The sequence below is a fragment of the Achroia grisella genome, unplaced genomic scaffold, assembly GCF_030625045.1.
Source record: "Achroia grisella isolate CSIRO2021 unplaced genomic scaffold, CSIRO_AGI_Agris_v1 utg777, whole genome shotgun sequence".
NCBI classification, from domain to species: Eukaryota; Metazoa; Arthropoda; class Insecta; order Lepidoptera; family Pyralidae; genus Achroia; species Achroia grisella.
In genome coordinates, this window is record NW_026713017.1 from 1,001,586 (window position 1) to 1,022,246 (window position 20,661).

General features: G+C 32.6%; 1 protein-coding gene across 3 annotated transcripts in view; it reads right to left on the minus strand.

The window, feature by feature from the left end:
* The window catches only part of LOC131850591 (uncharacterized), a 41,634-nt gene that overhangs the window by 19,359 nt on the left and 1,614 nt on the right, over nt 1-20,661 (minus strand). For all 3 annotated transcript variants that reach the window (XM_059200880.1, XM_059200879.1, XM_059200878.1), the window contains exon 3: nt 285-601. In XM_059200880.1, coding sequence (XP_059056863.1) covers nt 285-601 — 317 coding nt within the window. The remainder of the gene's footprint in view (nt 1-284; nt 602-20,661) is intronic.

The following is a 20,661-nucleotide window of genomic DNA, read 5'->3' on the forward strand; positions in this document are numbered from 1 at the left end:
GGAAACTCTTAACAATAGATGCGGTACTATCTCGGACTAAATATCCTTGATAAAGGTAAGAGTACACGCTGCCACATCTTAGTCTTCTAGAGTGGGACAGGTGTCACACGATTGCGTGATGTCAGTGGTGCTGGTCATGCAAATAGCTAACGGTTACCACATACCATCAGGTGGGTGGTTGGGTCGACCAGATTTCTGCTAAGGTAGCTCACTCTCGCAGCTCATTTGTCATACCAGTTACATAAATAAAAAATGCTTAATCTTATTAAAAGAATATTACATACCTGCGGATCATCGTCCTGAACTAAACTCCGTCGCTTCAAAGCATATTCTTTGACAGCATGACTGTTTTCTGAATTCGTGTCGACATTAAACGTTTTCAATCTTAACATTGGACTGATAGGTCCCATTGGCATATTATATTTGTTGTACGTTAGGTATTTGTTGGTAGACTGGTTGAGCGACGGGTTTGGCGACATTGACGAAGGATTTGAGGCTACTTCTACAATACTTTGTATGCTCGGCCTAAGTATCCGTTTCTTCGGTCTGACGTATGTTCTCGAGTCGAATTTGTGTTTGTCCGGCAACGCGAGGAATTCATCTGAAACAACATTGGAATTTATTGATTTGATACTTGCAGTTTTTAAATAGATATTACTGTCTCTATTTTGTGCACTAACGATGACAAATTAATTTGCAATCGTTTCTGGAAGGACATATTATTATGGATGTAATATTCTTAGCATTCATAAAATTGTGATTTTCTTGGTCTATAGAATTTTCTTATGTCACAAATCTGAATAAATATTATTATTATACTAGCCGACTCAGCAGACCGCAAAAGTAGTACCTCCTACCGAATTTAATAACTTATGAAATATTCTTTATTATTCAGTCATAAACATAAATATAAATAAAATAATAAGATTTTTTTAATGGATGCTAATGGAATAGTGCACCCGCCTACACAAGTAATAAATTAATAAAGAATATTTCATAAGTTGGAATTCTACAGCAGTACTATCCATCCGGTTCCTATTGCATGATGAGGCCTATATTTTCAATTAATTAGGTCTGCGCCTATTATTTAACGTTTATATAATCAATGTCCATTCGAAATAGCGACTATAAATTTGCTCACTTTTAAATCTACAAATAAATTTAAAGTTAATTACTATGGCAAGGAAGGGTTGAAATTGAAAAATGTTTTCAGTTTTCAAACACATATATTTTTAGGAAAATTACGTTCTAATATCAGGTCTGAAATATCTTGCTAATAAATAGTTCTATTTTACTAAACAGAAACTATTCTACTAAGTACCGGAAGAAAAATCAACGAAAATAAATATATACTAATTGTATAAAGCTGAAGAGTTTGTTTGAACACGCTAATCTTAGGAACTACTGGTTCGAATTAAAAAAAAATATTTTGTGTTGGATAGTCCATCTGTCGAGGAAGGCTTTAAGTTGTATAACATTACGCTGCGACCAATAGGAGCGGAGCTGGAATGAAAAATATACCAAAATGTGGGGAAATGAAACGCAAACGAAGTTGCACGGGTCAGCTAGTTTAATATAAAATGTAATAAAATAATACAAGTGTGCAACATCGTTCATTTTATATTTTAAAGGATTGATTAATATAAAGTGATTGAACCATGCAATAACTATAATATTAGACTTTCTAATTATAATCTATAATCTAAAAATAACCACTCGTTCGTAGTAAAATTATAATCAATTAATAAATATGCAGCGTCAACTCCAATAAAACACTTCGTATGAGATTCAATTATGAGAGCACGCGGTAACTGACCGATAAGGCGAACAAGCGTTTTCAAATCACATCTCAAATTCTAATCAATTTACATCTACCGAGCATTGAAATAAGATTTATTTTCATTTAATCTACAAAATAAAAGCTCCAAATTCAATTTGTGCATTCACCGTGCACGAATATAAACGATCCAAAATTGGTGAAGATTTCGCGTTACGTATGCAACGTGTGGTCTGTACGATTGTTATGGGAACCTGGTGATAGTTGGTTTAAATATCAACTTGACGTAACAGGGTTATGAAATGCCTGACTGGAATAGTAGCGGTAAATGTTCCTGTAAAGGATCTGTGGAATTACAAGTAAGAACAACAACTGTCGGTTTGAAAAATTAATAACCAAGTGGTACGTTAGTATATTCACTCTGTTAACGAATTTATTAATTACTAGTTACTCGCCCCGGCTTTGCCCGGGTGTACATGTATTATAGGTGTAGGTGTATATACACCTTCCTCTTGAATCACTCTAACTATTAAAAACCGCTTCAAAATCCGTTGCGTAGTTTTAAAGATTTAAGCATACATAGGGACGGACAGACAACGACAACTATTTTTGTTTTATACTATGTAATAATATATTAAAAAACGTCCATACACTACTACATGAGTACGTAATTTTTTTTCTTTTTACACAGTCAGAGATACTAGGTCAGAGGGACCATATGTTACTCAATATATCAATACAGACTATAAAAATATATATAAAACCAAACACAGAATAATATATAGTAACACTTGTCTTAATGTACAAATGCCATCAGTGAACATAAAACTTGCTAAATAATAAGACAAACAATGTATCAGCCTTAGACTGGTTTAAGAAAACGAAGAGCAAATTGTGCATTTATACAACAAGTTTGCATTTGTACAGCAAGTTTGTTTGGGTCACATTTTCCTTGTTTTTGTAAGTTTTTTTCATTTCAGCTTCGCTCCTATTGGTCATAGCGTGATGTTATGTAGCCCATAGGCTTCCTCGCTAAATAAGATATCTAACACTAAACCAATATTCAAAAACAGTCTAGTAGTACCGGAGAATATTCCAAACATACACAATTTATCTCTATATAGATTATTTCTAAAGTACCTATAGATTACTATAGAAAACGAATTCATATACGATTTGGACAGAAGTAATTACAATTATATTCATAGATCAGACACTATTTAACAGCCTTCAGTGAAAGCGAGATTTAATGAAGTTAAACAGAACGGTCACAAATTTAGCAAGTTCTATTGTAGTTCCTAAATTAGTGGAAGGCTTTCGTTAATCTATAGTTTATGACAACACAACGGGTGCCTACGCACTTATTATGCTCTTAATATACTATTTCATGAGACTTTCTATTTATAGGAAATAGAAAGAGCATTATCAACGAGAAACATAACATGTATTTTATTAGAATGCTAGATTTGCACGGATGTACATATAAACCGTCCTCTTGAATCACTGTATCTATCGCTAAGAACAGCATTATTTTAATTGTATTATTAAATCCATGGGTAGTTTAATAGATCTAGCGAACGGATAGCGGAAACATTTTATACTACATAAAGATTAGAGATCCACAAGGATTGTTTCAGGGTGAATTTGGGGCAGGTCGCTAGTAAGAAATAAATTTAGTCATACGAGTATGTTGTATTAGACTCCATTTAAAATATCCGGAAGCCATTCTTATTAAACGATATCTTTAAATTAAAGAATCATACTCGTTAATTACTATCATCAAGTATAGGTTTTGTCCTTCCCGTTCGATTACCGATTGCAAAAAGTGAAACCAGCTGCCCATCTATCAAACGGGTTTCGAATGCTAAACGCTGTGTGGGTTTACTTTTAGTTCCATATGGATAGGGCTGTCATAGCGTCAAGGTTTGAACTCCGATGCGTATAATCATTGCGATTTCTTCATGGCTTTATGCAACAAAAACTTATTTTATAGACAAAGTTTTTTTAAATTTCGAACTGATCAAACAAATGAAACCTATTCTCATGTTCATAAAATTTACTTGTATTCTTGAATAGGCTATGAGCCCAAGCCTATCAGCGTAAAATTGTGTATGAGGTTTCTTCCGGCCCTGTACCTTTCTTTACCAATATCAAACGGTGTTAACCAGGACATATGACAACCCTACATGGTGACAATGTAAGGACAGCCAACAAATATTATTACGTCACGGTGACGCCAAATTTATACAGTATTTTCTAAACTTGCCATCGCCACTGACTGCGTATGGTTTCAGTCTGTCTAATTTATTAGCTAACCAAAGGCGTGGCGTGCTATGCGATACTAGAGTAATTTTGTCACGAAGGTTAATTATCGTTTTCTATCTAATTTTGCTCGACGATAAATTTAAAATAAAAATAGATATGTTCACAAAAGTAATCCAAGATAGGCCTATTTATGCATTAGTCGACTACTAGCACATTTCATGACATTTGACATTCTTCAAGCATACTTGAATTTCATCCAAAGTGTAAGAGCTGCGCCTATAAACGTATTCAGGATTGTTTTGTATTCCCGATTTAGTTGACTTATAGAATATATTTGACATATAAAAGTTTCTAACTTTTCTATATCAAATTAGGAATGCTTTGAACATATCATAGCGAAGAGACATTTTGATATCAATGGAACTGAACAACTTTCTCCAAGAAACACAGACCTATAAATATGAATACAATCGCATTGTTTCTTTCCTACACAGGGGTTATAATTATTAGAAAAGAAAAACTGTTATTCAAGCTGTTTTTATTGAATCATAAATGAATGATCCGCTCCGCTACGGAACTGTCATCAACGTACAGATAAACAGAGATGCCTCAAAAAAGGGTTACGCGTAGTTGATTACGACAAATTTTACAGTAAGTACTATATCGCAAACAAAATACGAAATACATAGCAGGTAGTAATTTATATCTAGAAATCGTAAAGATGTCCAAATTTTGTGCGTTTTATGAAACAATTTCATGTCATAATTGGATCCGTTGGTAGACGATTCTTTCGCTTAATAACATTAGCAGGAAATGTTCGAGCGAACGAAATTATACCACTTAGAGAACATTTCTTTAAAAACAAAGGTTTTATTATCAATTTCGTGTTGCGTTTGGCTTCTATATTTTGTATACACTTCCATATGCTCTATTATCCAAGGTTACAACATTGTCTGAAATAAACGTGTATATTATGGCTCAGGTAGGTTTATCATACCTAAGAACTAAGATATTTCTTTTTCCCCTTTAATTCTTCGATTTTTCGAATTCATCCAATACATTTGACAGTCTAATACATTTACAACATCGCCGGACGATAATAGGATAGTGTAGAGGAAACTACAAACCCAGAGAAGAACTTACTGTGTGATTAAAAATCTGGTCCAGCCTAACAGATGCCATTTAAGTTTGAGAGCATTGGTATCGAAAGTAATGAGCAAAACGAGCAAAGAGTAATATTTTTGCTTATAACTGCAATATTTCCAACAACCGATTACAATATCAAATAAATGCATAACACATAGTGTCGAGGACGTAACAGCTATGATAAAACGCGTAATATATCGTTGGTTCCCTTTATAACTTCCTGTGCTGGCGCAGACTGCCCTAATATAATCTATGTTGCAGTTTTTATACTGATCGCGGCATTGCGGAAATGTCGCACGCTATAATAAGATCGTGAACATCTGTATAGATGTAATACTAACTAGAAATATCTTCACAAGTTTTCTTTGTACGAAAGTCTTATGTAAACAGAATTATTTAGTAATTACAGTACTAATGCGAATAGAGATGAATGGAAAAGAAAAAGATATTACGTCTACTCCAAATGATATGGGATATGGAATAAATATATATATATATATATATAGTACTGATATATATTGTAGAAACATGGATCTAGGTAAAATGTCTTATGACAACTAAACGTAATTTCTAAAAAGTATATCAAAAACCATAAAATATTTCGACAATTACATAGACATAGATGATTGGCCCATGACTGACATGACACAGAGTTTTCTAAATCATGCAAAATTCACTAAGAAGAAAAATTTCGTATTGCATATTGTCCTTTTTATATGTTGGAAAAAATTCTGATTTGAATGATATAAAAGTATCCGAAAACGAAGGAGTGAATTTATGACCAAATAATAATAAATTAATTTCTACATTTACATTTAAACTTACAAAGCCAAAACATTTTTAATATTAAAGAACTACAGCTTCATATATGATATAAAAGATGCGAATATCTGTTACATATAAATACCGTTGTACCCACTGACTACCTCGTGAAAAGATTTAAGAATCCTTTGAGAGAAATTTTGAGCAGATTGCTGTTTTTTCTCTCCTCATACAACTCTTTCTTCATGCATTATCTGTCATACCCGGTCCAATATGCACAAGATGGGTTATGAAATATTACAAGTTAAGAACCCCTAAATTTCTTAACTTCTCTATCACACAGTACTCATACATTCTAATTGATTACATTGAATCAGTTTAGGCCTATCCCGGTTCCTGTATCCAGCCTCTTTACACCAACATACATCCGTATATAAATACATATCAAACCAATTAGTGGACTAGACAGAAAATTATTAAGAGGACATGGAACATGTAACAATTTCCTACCGTACGGCCCGGCTGCAGATAGCGTATCGTAATTGGAAAATTGGTCCACAGACATTGAATGGACAGCCACATGATATAGTGATAGTTAAGTGTACATTTAACCTATATAGTGTCGAGAGTGTATAATTTTTTAGTCACATAGCTTTGGAAGTCACCCTAAGTTGGTAAACACTATAGATAAGTACTAAATTTTATTTTCTTTAGGCTTAATATTTATTTATTTCAATTTAAAAAGTAAGAACTAAAATTGTCATCGAAATGCTACGTTCCTTTGGAATTGTAAAAACATGTACAAAAATACAGTTGAATTGAGAAGCACTTCTTTCCTTCCTTCCGATAGAGATAATTTATCTCCATCAGTTCCAAAAGAGGTTAAAAGAGATTAAAAGTAAAATAATAAAGTAAGCGACTCTTAAGGGTGCAAATACAGGATCTCTATTTTTTTTATAAACTACAGCTTTGGTTACTACTTGTTTACCACTACTTGTTTTCAAGTGTAGTCGGAACATTTTGCGAAAACTTTTCTTTCTAAGTGAAAGAAAAGGTTTCCCAAAATGTTAATTTTTAATAGGTAAATTGTAGGTTGGTTGTAGTTAATACATTACAAACAAAAATTTAATTCTTCCTTCTTTATAATATTAGTTTAGAAGATTATAATATGAAAATGTATGTAAATTTGATACCTCCTCGGTACTTTTAACTAATCGTGATGAAATTTGGCAACACGTTCTAGTACTTTGATTGGAAAATGACATCATCCACGAATAAATCCTTGTATACATTATAATGAATAATTAATCTTATCGCTAAAGTGACGTTAGTTATATAATTATCATTTATAATCTCTCTTTATGACAATTTTATATTAAACTGACTTTATCTGACATACATTTAAACGTGTAAAGGTTACTCGAAGTGGAGTTAAATAAACCTTCTATTTTTCCTGCTTTATTTTTATTGTATACTAAGCTGACCCCGCAAACATTGTTTTGCTATATGTATATGTATTTTTTAATGACGAATCATTACAAAAATTAATTATATAATCTTGTCAAAAAAATATTTAGGGATAGGTCACCATTGTCATTGAAGTGTATGAAAAATAGATGTTGGCCGATTTCATTAAAAATTTATTAAAATCGGTAAAGCCGTTTGGGAGAAGTTCGATAACAAACACTGTAACACGAAATTTTTAAGTATGTATTTATTTATTTTAGGAATATGAACGGTGTATTAAAAGTATGATATCTTGTCTATTTCTATTTTTCATGCTCTTATTTCGTACTATCAGTCTTTTAGTTTATATCCGTCTTAAAGTCTAGAACATCCTATTTTGAATCCGCCGCGACGAGAGAAAGATTTCTAATAAATACTACCGTATTTTTATGTACTCTGATTTCGATGATTCTTGATTGATTCAATTGATAGCGTTTACTGCAATGTTGATTTAATATGACTTTTGACAGTTTTTGTGCGTCATAATGTAGGTTATATATGTTGCAAAAATACCGTATCAACTGAAAGTGTTTTAATTTGGTATGACGTAATTGGTATATACATTTCTTAAACGAAAAGCCAATGTCTAAATTTCTAGCTATTCTGGTGAGCGTTTCAAGGTCAACAGTTATTACTCGTATTGGGTTAAGGCTTATTTCGTTGTAATTTTTATCTTTATTATCTTTACATATAATAAAAACGTAATATCGAGTCGTGGTAAAAACTGTCTGTTCGTGTGTTAAGGTTTCATGTAAACACGGCTGGAGTATGTTGTTGATGAAGTGTGTGAAATGTTGATGAAGTTTTCACAGAATATGTTGTTAAATATGGGTCAACATAAAGGCTAAAGAAATGAGAAACTGTTATATCTATGGCTAAGTACAGGAGGGTACGTAAAGGTAAACTGATAAACTGGTGCACGGCGCAGCGCGTAGACTAAATAGTTATATAAATACATAGCAAAAACCCACTGTATAGACATCGTGGACTCGCGTGATCTAATATTTTCCTTCTTGTTCTATACCAACTAGCAGAAAATGTCATCGGGATGGAAAAATTGCTGGACAGCCCTGTCCTGGTGCTGTAAAATTCGCCGAACTCACATAAAATGGGATAGCCCAAAGAAGTAGGTATTGCATGATTTAATTATACAAATTAACAGTCCGCAAGCATTTAATTTCAATTCCATAGTTTAGGACTCTACAAAAGGTGAGAAGAACAAATTTCTATAGTATAGATTTGCAGTAGATGTATATACATATCACCACGGTTCAATTGTGATCAGACCCACATAATATTTCGCATAGAATATTTCAATTCAAAGAGCAGGCACGTGGCGAGCCTGCTGTTGTCTGAATAGAATTACATCAATTAATTCGTTTGGTGTTACAGGTGTTTCACCAGAGGGGTGTTCGGAGATTTAAATTGATACAATCATTAAAGTTTTTGTCAGATGCGATCTCAAGCATCAAGGTAATAGAAAAGTATATAGATTATTCATTTAATTGTTTTTGTAAAACTATAGAAAATGCAAACGCCGTGAGACTTCAGTGATGATATGCTCTAAATCTGTACGTTTGTGTGTACAACTGTGTACATACAATGCAAAACAATATGTATGTATCATTTTAATACTAGCCTTGTAAGATTTTTAATAACTATGTTTGGTAGAAAATAATTTTAATCAACATTTATAATTCTGTCCTACATTAGTCTATCAAAATTGCAAAAGAAATCATTAAAATTAGTCCAAAAACAGATAGGTAGATAGATAACATCTTTTTGATATCAAATGAGACACATTTCATATAGCAAAGTATACACATACTTTCTTAGTATTAGTTATTGGTTACATGTGTACAACAATGCAATGGTTGACAATAAATATTTTCTTTCTTTCCATATCCAAATACATACAATGTAGGGACAAGAATATTATAATATAATTTGTAATTATGAACATAAAATGCAAACCTTAAACATAAACATATTATGCCACAGGGACATGAATGGTTTGCTACTTAATGTGAATAAAAATATTAATAATAATAATAATAACCCCAACACACACAATCTGCAAAATACGGTAGCCGAAAAAATAACAAAATATAAAGAATTGCAAACAGAAATAACCCGATTATGGCACTTACAAAAAGTAACAATAGTCCCAATCGTCCTCTCAACTACAGGTGTCATACCGAAACACATGCATCAGTCACTAAATACCCTGAACTTGCCCCCTAATATATACTGCCAACTACAGAAGGCTGTAGTTCTAAACACATGCCGCATTGTTAGAAAGTTTCTACAGACAGATTAGGCCTACATTTGTATTATGGTATCCCATCAAAAACATAAATGTGAAATGATAGCCGAGTTTAATATTATGATATATACCTTGATTGTTGACTTCTACGAACAAAAGAGATGAGATCTAAATGGGTGCCAAGTTCAATGGTCTGTCCTGAAATGTATTTATAACAATATAAAATATCATTTCTTCTTATAAGTTAGGATAATATACCGTAGCCTAAGGTCTAACTTGGCCAGTTCTCATATACCAATTATTACTTTCTATTGCTAGTTAGTACTAATATTAAAATAGGAACCGACAAGTAACATGTTTAGAACTTGCGAAGGCTACAGTATATTTCGTATATGAAAACTAGCCAAGTTAGACCTTAGGCTACAGTATATTATCCTAAGTTATAAGAAGAAATGATATTTTATATTGTTATAAATACATTTCAGGACAGACCATTGAACTTGGCACCCATTTAGATCTCATCTCTTTTGTTGTAGAAGTCAACAATCAAGGTATATATCATAATATTAAACTCGGCTATCATTTCACATTTATGTTTTTGATGGGATATCATTACTTTTTGTACATAAATTATACGAGGTACTTATTTATAACTAAATTAATACCAAATTATTTTTGATAAATTACTGTATTTTCGTATATTTACGGGGTATAATTGTCTTTTTTTTGTGTTATTTTCTATATTTTCTTGTAACTTTTAAATGTTCAAGTGCATTGCCAATTCAGTATCAGGAATTTTTGGGCAAATCGGGGCGGTATAACGTCCACAGATGGTTGTACTCTACAATGGAGCTCTAGTGACTTGGATCTAAATTGTTAAGACGTACTCCATCTAAGGTTTTAACTCTGGAGAGTCCAACGTAAACCTGCCCTTTATTAAATATAGAGGAGCCTATGTTGAGAAGAGGACTGCTAAAACTAAGGCCTTGTGATTTGTGGATAGTAATAGCATATGTTAATCAAATACGGAATTGTTCTCTTTCAACATATACATTATTTAATATCTGAAATTTCGTATTGACACGTTATAGTTAGCAAAGACGATTATGTAACAAATTGACTGTTATCTATTGAATTCTCAAGAAAACAATTTGTTACCAATGAGTTCTCATTCTCGAGTTAACTATACATTCCTACTTATAACTATACTAAAATTGTTATTAATTTTTGGTTTAAACTATTGTCTATACCATACGTATTTACTAAAATAATGTAATAATAATATAACCACAAATATATAAGTATAATTTAAGAAAGCTATGAATTTCGTAGCATAAATCGCAACCTTATAGGTTAGATATCGAGAAACAAAACATTGAGTTTTATCGCACCGCTCCCACACGGCGCCGCCGCGGCGCCCTATACCGAAATGCCTATTATTTAATAATTATTTATAAAAATAATGATCTTACACTATTGATGTGCGCTAAATATTGAAACAATAATTAATACCAAATCTCAGTTAATAACATAATAAATACGAAATTCGACTATACTCCTAGTTATAAGTACGAGTATATATTAGACAGAATCTAAATTATAACAACTAGTGTTTACCGCTCAATGCAATATTTGAAGTTTGCTAGTTATCGACACTGATGTGAAGGGGTCAACGTAAATTGGTAATGATCGACGTTTTCATACAATATTAGTTTCCGTCCAGTACAAGATGAGATATTTCGCCAGGGATCAATGTCAATTGGTGGCTATCGACGTTTTCATAGAATTTTAGTATTCGTCCAGTATAAGTTGAAATAGAATCAATTAAAGTGAAAAATTGTAGTAAAATGATAACAATTTACCAGTTTCAGATTTTTTCCTTTATATTCACCTATTTACCTATCTGCATGCCAAATTTGAACTTCCTAGGTCATCTGGAAGTGGGTTATAATTTTGATCTATAGTTGATCAGTGATAAAAATGACGATTTTTGGACATTAATATCTAAATAACCGTTTGAGATATGTTTATGAAATTTGGAACACATATTTATCTCGCAAGTCTCAATATATGAACCAAATTTGACAGGTTTGTGTGATAGAGTTTTTGAGTTATGAGGGGGTCAAAAGTGGCTCCAAATGGTTCGTGTAAATATACACACGGTGCTGCAAGCCAGTTTACTTGAAACTCGGCTTGACACGCTGCCGCGTGTCTAGATATCCACCTAAGATAGAACATTGTTATGTACTTGGCTTAGGCCCGTACATACCAAGATTACCGGCGAAAGTCGAGAAAAAATATTAATAATAAAGATATCAGTAATAAATAACGTAACAATTTTCTTCAAATTCGATGTTAGTAGTATTGAATTTGAAGAAAATTTGTTACGTTAGGAAAATTGTAGGCGCAACACATAAAAAACCACATATGGACACTACACCTTATATATTACAGTACATATGTTGACCCCTGGACCTACACTTATATGCACCTCCGACGCATGTTTATTTCTCTGCATGAGGACATATCCAGCGTCGAATAAAAAAAAATACAATCGTATTAATAACGTCTTCCTTTTTGTAGTAGGTTTAAAAGGTAAGTAAAAACTAAAGAATGTTAAACGATTACGTTCGATATCTACATACGCAGTTCCGTGATGCATATATGCATAAAGAGCAGGAAGAACTAATTTAATAGGAACATTAATTGATGAATTGAATATGCGTTAGATACATAACAAATACTACACGGCCCTTAGCATAGCGTTGATTAAGAATCATTCTAATGAAACATGGCTACCACTAGATAAACCATATTTGTTAACGGTGGATATTTTTTTCGGACTCCTCTAGTACTGTTGGCCGCAGCTGGCCGTTACAGCTTCACCGGACGATAGGGGGCGATGCAGATAGTACTCCAAACACGCGGAAGGACTTATGAAGCGGCTGAAGGCCTTTAGTCTGAGGGCACCACTAGGGGTTCGAATCTCGGCTAAAGCCGTCGTAATTTCGATTTCCGTTTGAATTCGATCGAGGTGAAACGATATTAAATGATGCACCCGCTTGCGCTAACGGTATATGGCAGGCGGGGCATCAGGATGATAGGATGAGCTTGAAGTTAGGTCAGTAAGTCCATCGTAATGAATTCACTAGAAATTAAGAAATAAAGAAAGAAGAAAAGAAAGTGACTGAACATAGTATATAATATATACTATGTTCAGTCGTTTATTCATGAAAAGGTAACAAACATATTGGCAGACAAACAGACGAACTTTCTCATTTATAATAATAGTGTGTATGAACTGATTTATGGTTATTTAATTTTAAAGTTCGATATTTCTTATATATTTACAACAAATCTCTCATGAATTAACAATGTTAAATAGTAATTTGTATTATATAAAATATCAACATCAACACCGAGAAACTGAGACAAAGAGTCATTTCAAGTGACCCGAGTCAGGACCAGATACAGAAAGAATACTTTCATCTTACTAGCATGAAAACCTTTTAACTAAGTAGCACACGACATCGATATATTTTGTTCTAGTGCCACCACACTTAGAAAACTCATATGTAACCAATTCTTTAATGGTACATAGCTATGCTTGATCTGTATAATATCGTCTGCTAATACATCAGTACTTATAGGCATAATATTTTCATGATTAGATTAATTCGTGAAACTAAAACTTTTTACGGAAACTGCGCGGACGTATGAAATTTTTCATTTATATAGGAGTGCAGAATGTTATTATTTCTTTTTAAAATATGCATAAATAATATGCTAATTTATTTAAATTATATATTAAATCATTAAAAAATATATTACATACACTACCGTGTATTTGACACAAACACGTATATATACTCTTTTATTTATTACTAGCTGTACCCGCGACTTCGTCCGCGTAAATAATGAAAAAATATTTAACTCAATTAACACAATATAAGTCAAATAACCGACCGACGATCTGGTCAAGATCGCTGGAAGGCATTGGATGCGAGCAGCGCAGGACCGATCGTCGTGGAGATCTTTGGGGGAGGCCTATGTCCAGCAGTGGACGTCTTCCGGGCTGCGATGACGATGATGATGATGAAGTCAAATAAATAAGTTTCATCGTTTTAGCTTCAAAAATGATAAAAAGTAAAAATAAATCTTTAATCAATAGGCTAAAAAATAAATTTCAAGCTTCTAGCTTTAAACATGACGATACATCTATATAACCTTGGATCTACCCTTTCAATCCTCTTGCAACCCTTTTTCACATTAAAAAGTAACCTATGTCCTTTCTCAGGATCTAGTCTATCTATGTCTGTTTCAAATTTCAATTTAAATCGACAAACAGACAAAGTTACTTTCACATTTATAATATTAGTAAGGTATTTAATAAACTAACCCTAAAAAGACAAAGAAAAAAGTTTAATCATTCTAGCTTCCACAACCACACAAACAGCAAATTTCCACAATAACTTTCATTCTCTATTTTATTTTACTACCCCCCCTCCCCCTAAGAGTAAAAATTTTACAACCATTGAATGTCATATTTATTGATATTTAAACAACAGCCTAAAAATGAGTCTCAAACTTCTAGTTTTAAATAATGACGATTCTTCCATACAGCGTACCATTGCAACCCCCTTACAATCCTTTTTTCACATTCAAAAGTACCCTATATTCTTTGTCCGGGTGTAAACTAACTGTGTACCAAATTTCATTTAAATTTTTATTTTGTTTTGGTAAGACTGACAGAAAGACAAACAGAGTTACTTTCACAGTTATAACATTAGTGGGGTATTTAAAAATCTACCCCAAAAGAACCAATGAAAATAGTTTCATCGTTCTAGTTTCAAAAATTAGGAATTTACATAATAACTATCATCCCCTATTTTATTTTACCCCCTTAAGGGTAATTTTTTTACAAACAATGAATATCATATTTATTTATATTTAATCAACAGCCTCAAAAATAAGTTTCAAGCTTCTAGCTTCAAAAATGACGATTTTACATAAAAACTTGCATCCCCTATTTTATTTTACCCCCTTAAGGGTATTTTTTTTTACAAACAATGAATGTCATATGTATTTATATTTAATCAACAGTCTCAACAATAAGATTCAAGCTTCTAGCTTCAAAAATGACGTGTTTACATTAAAACTTGCATCCCCTATTTTATTTTACCCCCTTAAGGGTAATTTTTTTACAAACAATGAATGTCATATGTATTTATATTTAATCAACAGCCTCAAAAATAAGTTTCAAGCTTCTAGCTTCAAAAATGACGATTTTACATAAAAACTTGTATCCCCTATTTTATTTTACCCTCTTAAGGGTAATTTTTTTACAAACAATGAATGTCATATGTATTTATATTTAATCAACAGTCTCAACAATAAGATTCAAGCTTCTAGCTTCAAAAATGACGTGTTTACATTAAAACTTGCATCCCCTATTTTATTTTACCCCCTTAAGGGTAATTTTTTTACAAACAATGAATGTCATATTTATTTATATTTAATCAACAGCCTCAAAAATAAGTTTCAAGTTTCTAGCTTCAAAAATGACGATTTTACATAAAAACTTGCATCCCCTATTTTATTTTACCCCCTTAAGGGTATTTTTTTTACAAACAATGAATGTCATATGTATTTATATTTAATCAACAGTCTCAACAATAAGATTCTAGCTTCTAGCTTCAAAAATGACGTGTTTACATAAAAACTTGCAGCTCCTATTTTATTTTACCCCCTTAAGGGTATTTTTTTTACAAACAATGAATGTCATATGTATTTATATTTAATCAACAGTCTCAACAATAAATTCAAACTTCTAGCTTCAAAAATGACGTGTTTACATAAAAACTTGCATCCCCTATTTTATTTTACCCCCTTAAGGGTAATTTTTTTACAAACAATGAATGTCATATGTATTTATATTTAATCAACAGTCTCAACAATAAGATTCAAGCTTCTAGCTTCAAAAATGACGTGTTTACATAAAAACTTGCATCCCCTATTTTATTTTACCCCCTTAAGGATAATTTTTTACAAACATTGAATGTCATTTTTATTTATATTTAATCAACAGTCTCAAAAATAAGTTTCAAGCTTCTAGCTTCAAAAATGACGATTCTTCCATACAATCTTTCATCCCCCTTTTAACCCCTTACAACCCTTTTTTCGCATTAAAAAGTAGCCTATGTCCGTTCTCAGGGTCTAGACTATCTGTATACCAAATTTCATTCAAATCGGTTCCTACTGAACTTTTGGCGTGAAAGCGAGACAGACAGACAGAGTTACTTTCACATTTATAATATTAGTTTTTGCCGCAGCACAAAAATATATTTTTATCGTTTCCGTACAAATAATAATTTTACAGTATTAATCTACAAACCAACATTTTGTTTCTTACAATCAGCTAAATAATTTAAATAGTTCCATAATATATGGCACAATGAAAAGGTCATTTATTTTATAAAAAAGACAGTTAGTTTTTATTTTAGTGAAAAATAAGAAAATTCTATTTTGATACAACAACCATATTATATTTATTAATACCTATACTTTATTAATTTTGTGTTAATGCTTTTTAAATAAACACCCACACATTATTTCTGTATAACCTACAAAAATGGGTAAATAATTTAATTTCGGATAGTGGCACACAAACGTAAAACAAATTAATAAAAAAAATCGCCAAATTTGTCTCGCAATCGGCCAATTTCAGGTTTAAAGAAAAAACACATAGGTACATACGATATACGATTTTATCATAAAAAAGTGTCAAAAAACAATATTTTCACTAAACGTCAACGTCATGTTTCCGGCAAGATCTTTCGTTTTACATTATGTTATCTGTGGTTTTGTTCTCTGTGATGGATACCTTATTGGCGCAAACGCACGCGATGTGTTGATTGGTTGTTAGCTAGTGAAATGAAAAGATGGCGAATGGCGCAAACGCACGCGATGTGTTGATTGGTTGTTAGCTAGTGAAATGAAAAGATGACGAATAAGGATTCAACCGCATAAAGATAACCTTGTATTTCCATTTTGAACCCCTTACAACCCTTTTTACGCCTTAAAAAGTAGCCTATGTCCTTCCTCGGCGTCTAGACTATATGGGTACCAAATTTCATTTAAATCAGTTCAGTAGTTTTGGCGTGAAAGCGAGACAGACAGACAGACAGACAGACAGACAGACAGAGTTACTTTCGCATTTATAATATTAGTAAGGATAAAACTCTCTGGTCAAATGGGGAATGGAATAATATAATATTAATTGTGTATAGTATTACTGAATGTTAAATTAACTATGGTCGAAGTTCGACCACTGGCATAGAGAAAACAATGTATCGTATATTATTGCGAATTATTATATTTTGATCATCAGGAAAATTTATTTAGTAAGACTATTTATGAAGATTATTAATAGGTTTAGGATAATTCAATATGATTAGTAACATGTCAAATTACAATCTTCTTCAAATAAATAAACAAATGAATCTGCAGGAAGCAGCCAGTAGAAGGCTAGTCACCTCCATTCAGATATACACGCTACAATTGGAATCATATTCAGACGTAAGTTATGTAGTATGCATATATATATACACGTATAGTCATAGGATATCAGATCTTTGTCCAGAACTTATGGTGCGTGTCGAATGTCATTGGATCATTTACCATGCGAGACTCATTGGAAGTTAATCATTCGGTACGGTTAATTGGCTATTGTTTACAATCAGTATAGCTATATATGTTTGTACAATATTATGATAGTCTTAGATGAAACTGTCTTTGCAAAAAAGTTTATTACAAAGTTGAAGAGTTTACAAATTATAATAGTGCTGACAATATTATCAAACTGCATAAAGAATGAGTGCGTAGCGGTTTCTATGATGTTTGTCGCATGGCTCGTAATTGTTAATGTGTATTTACTTAAAGCAACATATATTTAAAAGCTACACACAAATTTCTTCCTCATTCTTCTTGTATGCATCTGTGATCCATGTGAATGGTAGAATAAAAAATTATAACTATTAAAGTTTTTATTTTAAGAGTATTTCTATTATAAATGTAACTGGAATTGCGAAAAATCTGGTGGTCAAGTGATGGAATAGGAAAAACTACATGATCAGCACCACGAACATATAATTGCATCTATGACGTTCATGGTTGCTATTGACTAAAGAGGCATGCCTGCGAACTTTGTAAGAGTACAAAGTACGAAACGCCCTTTAAATCGAAACATAGTTTACAGAGCAATCTATTTGATGACTAAAATAGGTGAGACGGACCTCTCTCTCGCCTAGTCGTCAACTAATAGATAAGTAGGTACGTATGCCGCTTTACAAGCTATACATACGATTCTTGCTTAACACTACTCTGAGGGGGAAAGGGGATTGTTAGTAATGTGGACTAATGACCTCATTACCAGCACTATACCATGTCAGGTTGACCTCTACGCGTTTCCCCTGGACAACATGACGATGAATTTGTCACCATAGGCCAACTGACCTCATGTTCATCTTGTTATCCTCCAGCGCAAACCGTTATCGCAGGCGAATTCACCACTCCTTAATCATCCATTAAAAAAAAATTACTGATGAATCAACTCGCTTTTTCACATGCAAACGTTGCTGATCGGTGACGAGGTAACTCATCATTGCGCTTGCACTATACATTTCAGTAGTCAAATAGTTTATTTAGAACGTTTTACTCTTGCTCACTAAAATGTCCAGACATGTGGCGGCGTGGTGGGCCGGGTCAATGGGCTCCCTAAAATATGGTCGAGTGCAATGATGGCTGGCTCATCCGTCATACTCGTGAACGAGTGCTACTTGTAGGGACTGGTCTGCTCTTATCACTACGACTGATTTAATCTTATTGCATATTTATATTTGACCCAAAAATTAGTGCTTGTTGGTAGTTTGTATTCACACGTTTCGACTTGTAAATGTAAACTTACAAGGATTATTTAAAAGAGCAACACACAAGTTTCTTGCTCGTTCTTCTTGTGATGAGACAGCTTTCCGAACGAGTGGTAGATAAAAAACAAATTGTTATGACTATTCAAAAGTGCTTAAATTAAGTTTATTTGAATAAATGATTTTCTATTCTATTCTATTCTATTCTTACTTTTATATATCATAATAGCGGGTGACATGACATAGTTGGTGTTAAATTCCCAGTCAACAAAGTGTTAATTAGAATAGTCTAGGTGTACACTAAATTTAATTAAAATGCGTTAGTAGATTGTTTAGAGTATGATATCCATAGATAACTGTATACAAAGTTTCCTTTTGTCCATTTAAAGCGACAATAGCGTCCACATTTAGAACACAACACTATAAAAGGTAGTGTGGAGAGATTGGACATAAATAAAAAGCACCATAAACCAGCATGCTGACGTGCCGCCGGCAAAATAATCCAATTACTATAGAACTTTCACTCCTCATTCAACCTTCCGTTCTTCTTATGAAGCGCGTACGTTTCGCTATCAATCAGATATTTATGAAGTACATGGCGTGATGAGCGTTGAATAATTGTATGAAATAAAGTGTTAGGAGGTCGCATTTCGTCTGACTTCAAATTGGATTGATTGAATAAATTTGACTGATATTTTTTGTATTTGTTAGGCGCGCTATCACTGGACAATCGTAATAGATTTGAAGGTCGTAGTGCTACCGGTCTTGTTTACCTGATAAGAGCCCTAACAATTCGATATCTGCGACAAATACATATATTGAGTTAATAGAGCTTTTACGAACTGATATTTCACTATAGAATTATTGACTCTCATGTTCGACCCCTACGTACTAATACCACCAATACTAAACTTGGCTAGTGCTTTTGTGGAATCTTAAAACTTCAATGTATGAAGTTTATTTTGATGTTTTTAGATATAGCGTCTAAACGAATAATTGGATAGTTACTGATTTCGTAATAACGACGATTTACATTGGTTCAGGGCAATAAAACAATAAGGAAAGGATGCTATGTGTGTGAGTCATTGTAGAAAAGTGTTACCATTTGTATATATACTTTGTTAAGAGCAGTAAAGTGACCATCATTAAGATAGGATACAATCATTATTTAGTTATCAACACACACAGTTTCTTTACACCCTAGGTCAACAATAAATAGTGTTAAATGGAAGTTGTATGACAACTATTACAATAAAAAATAAAAACTAGTTCTCTAGCATTCTGCAACAAATTTGGTTAAAAAATGTAATAAAATTATTAATGGTCAGTGACAAGTTTTCTTACTTCAATTGAAAGGGTACTTTCCAAACTATTATAAAGCTGGTGGTTGCAGTTTTTTTTTAGGCATGATAATGGAATGTTGCGCCCGCTTACGCTAACGGTTTATGCTGATGGGGCACCAGTGGAGGATGATAAAATGAGCATGAGGTCAGTTAGCCTATTATGAGAAATTTACCAGGAATATATCACGATGGTATTAAGGGGAAACCGCGTGGAGGTCAACCAAACATGGTACATTGTTAGCAATGAGGTTAACAATCCATATTACTTACAATCCCCATGCCCTCTGGTGATTGCAGTTGACCTGAACAGTTTCACTGAATGCAAATGTGGAAGAGTGTAGAAGGCACTATAATCACATGTAGGGATTTAGTGGTAAAGGTCAACTCCTTTCTGACAGATATAATGTTATTAATTTAATTAAAATTAATCCTTAATCCATAGAGGATTAGTAATAAAAGGGCATTGGTAATAAAAAGTTCACCAAAAATAGTGTGAAGACTTAAAAAACTATGCATTACTTATTACAACTATGTAATCTGATTCTCTTTAATTATGAAACATAATATACTTTATATATAAGTATTAAATACATCATTTACCTGTATCTATCAGAACTGAAAAGTCCATTCATATTTTTAAACGACAAGTAAAAGACTTCATCTTCAACATTT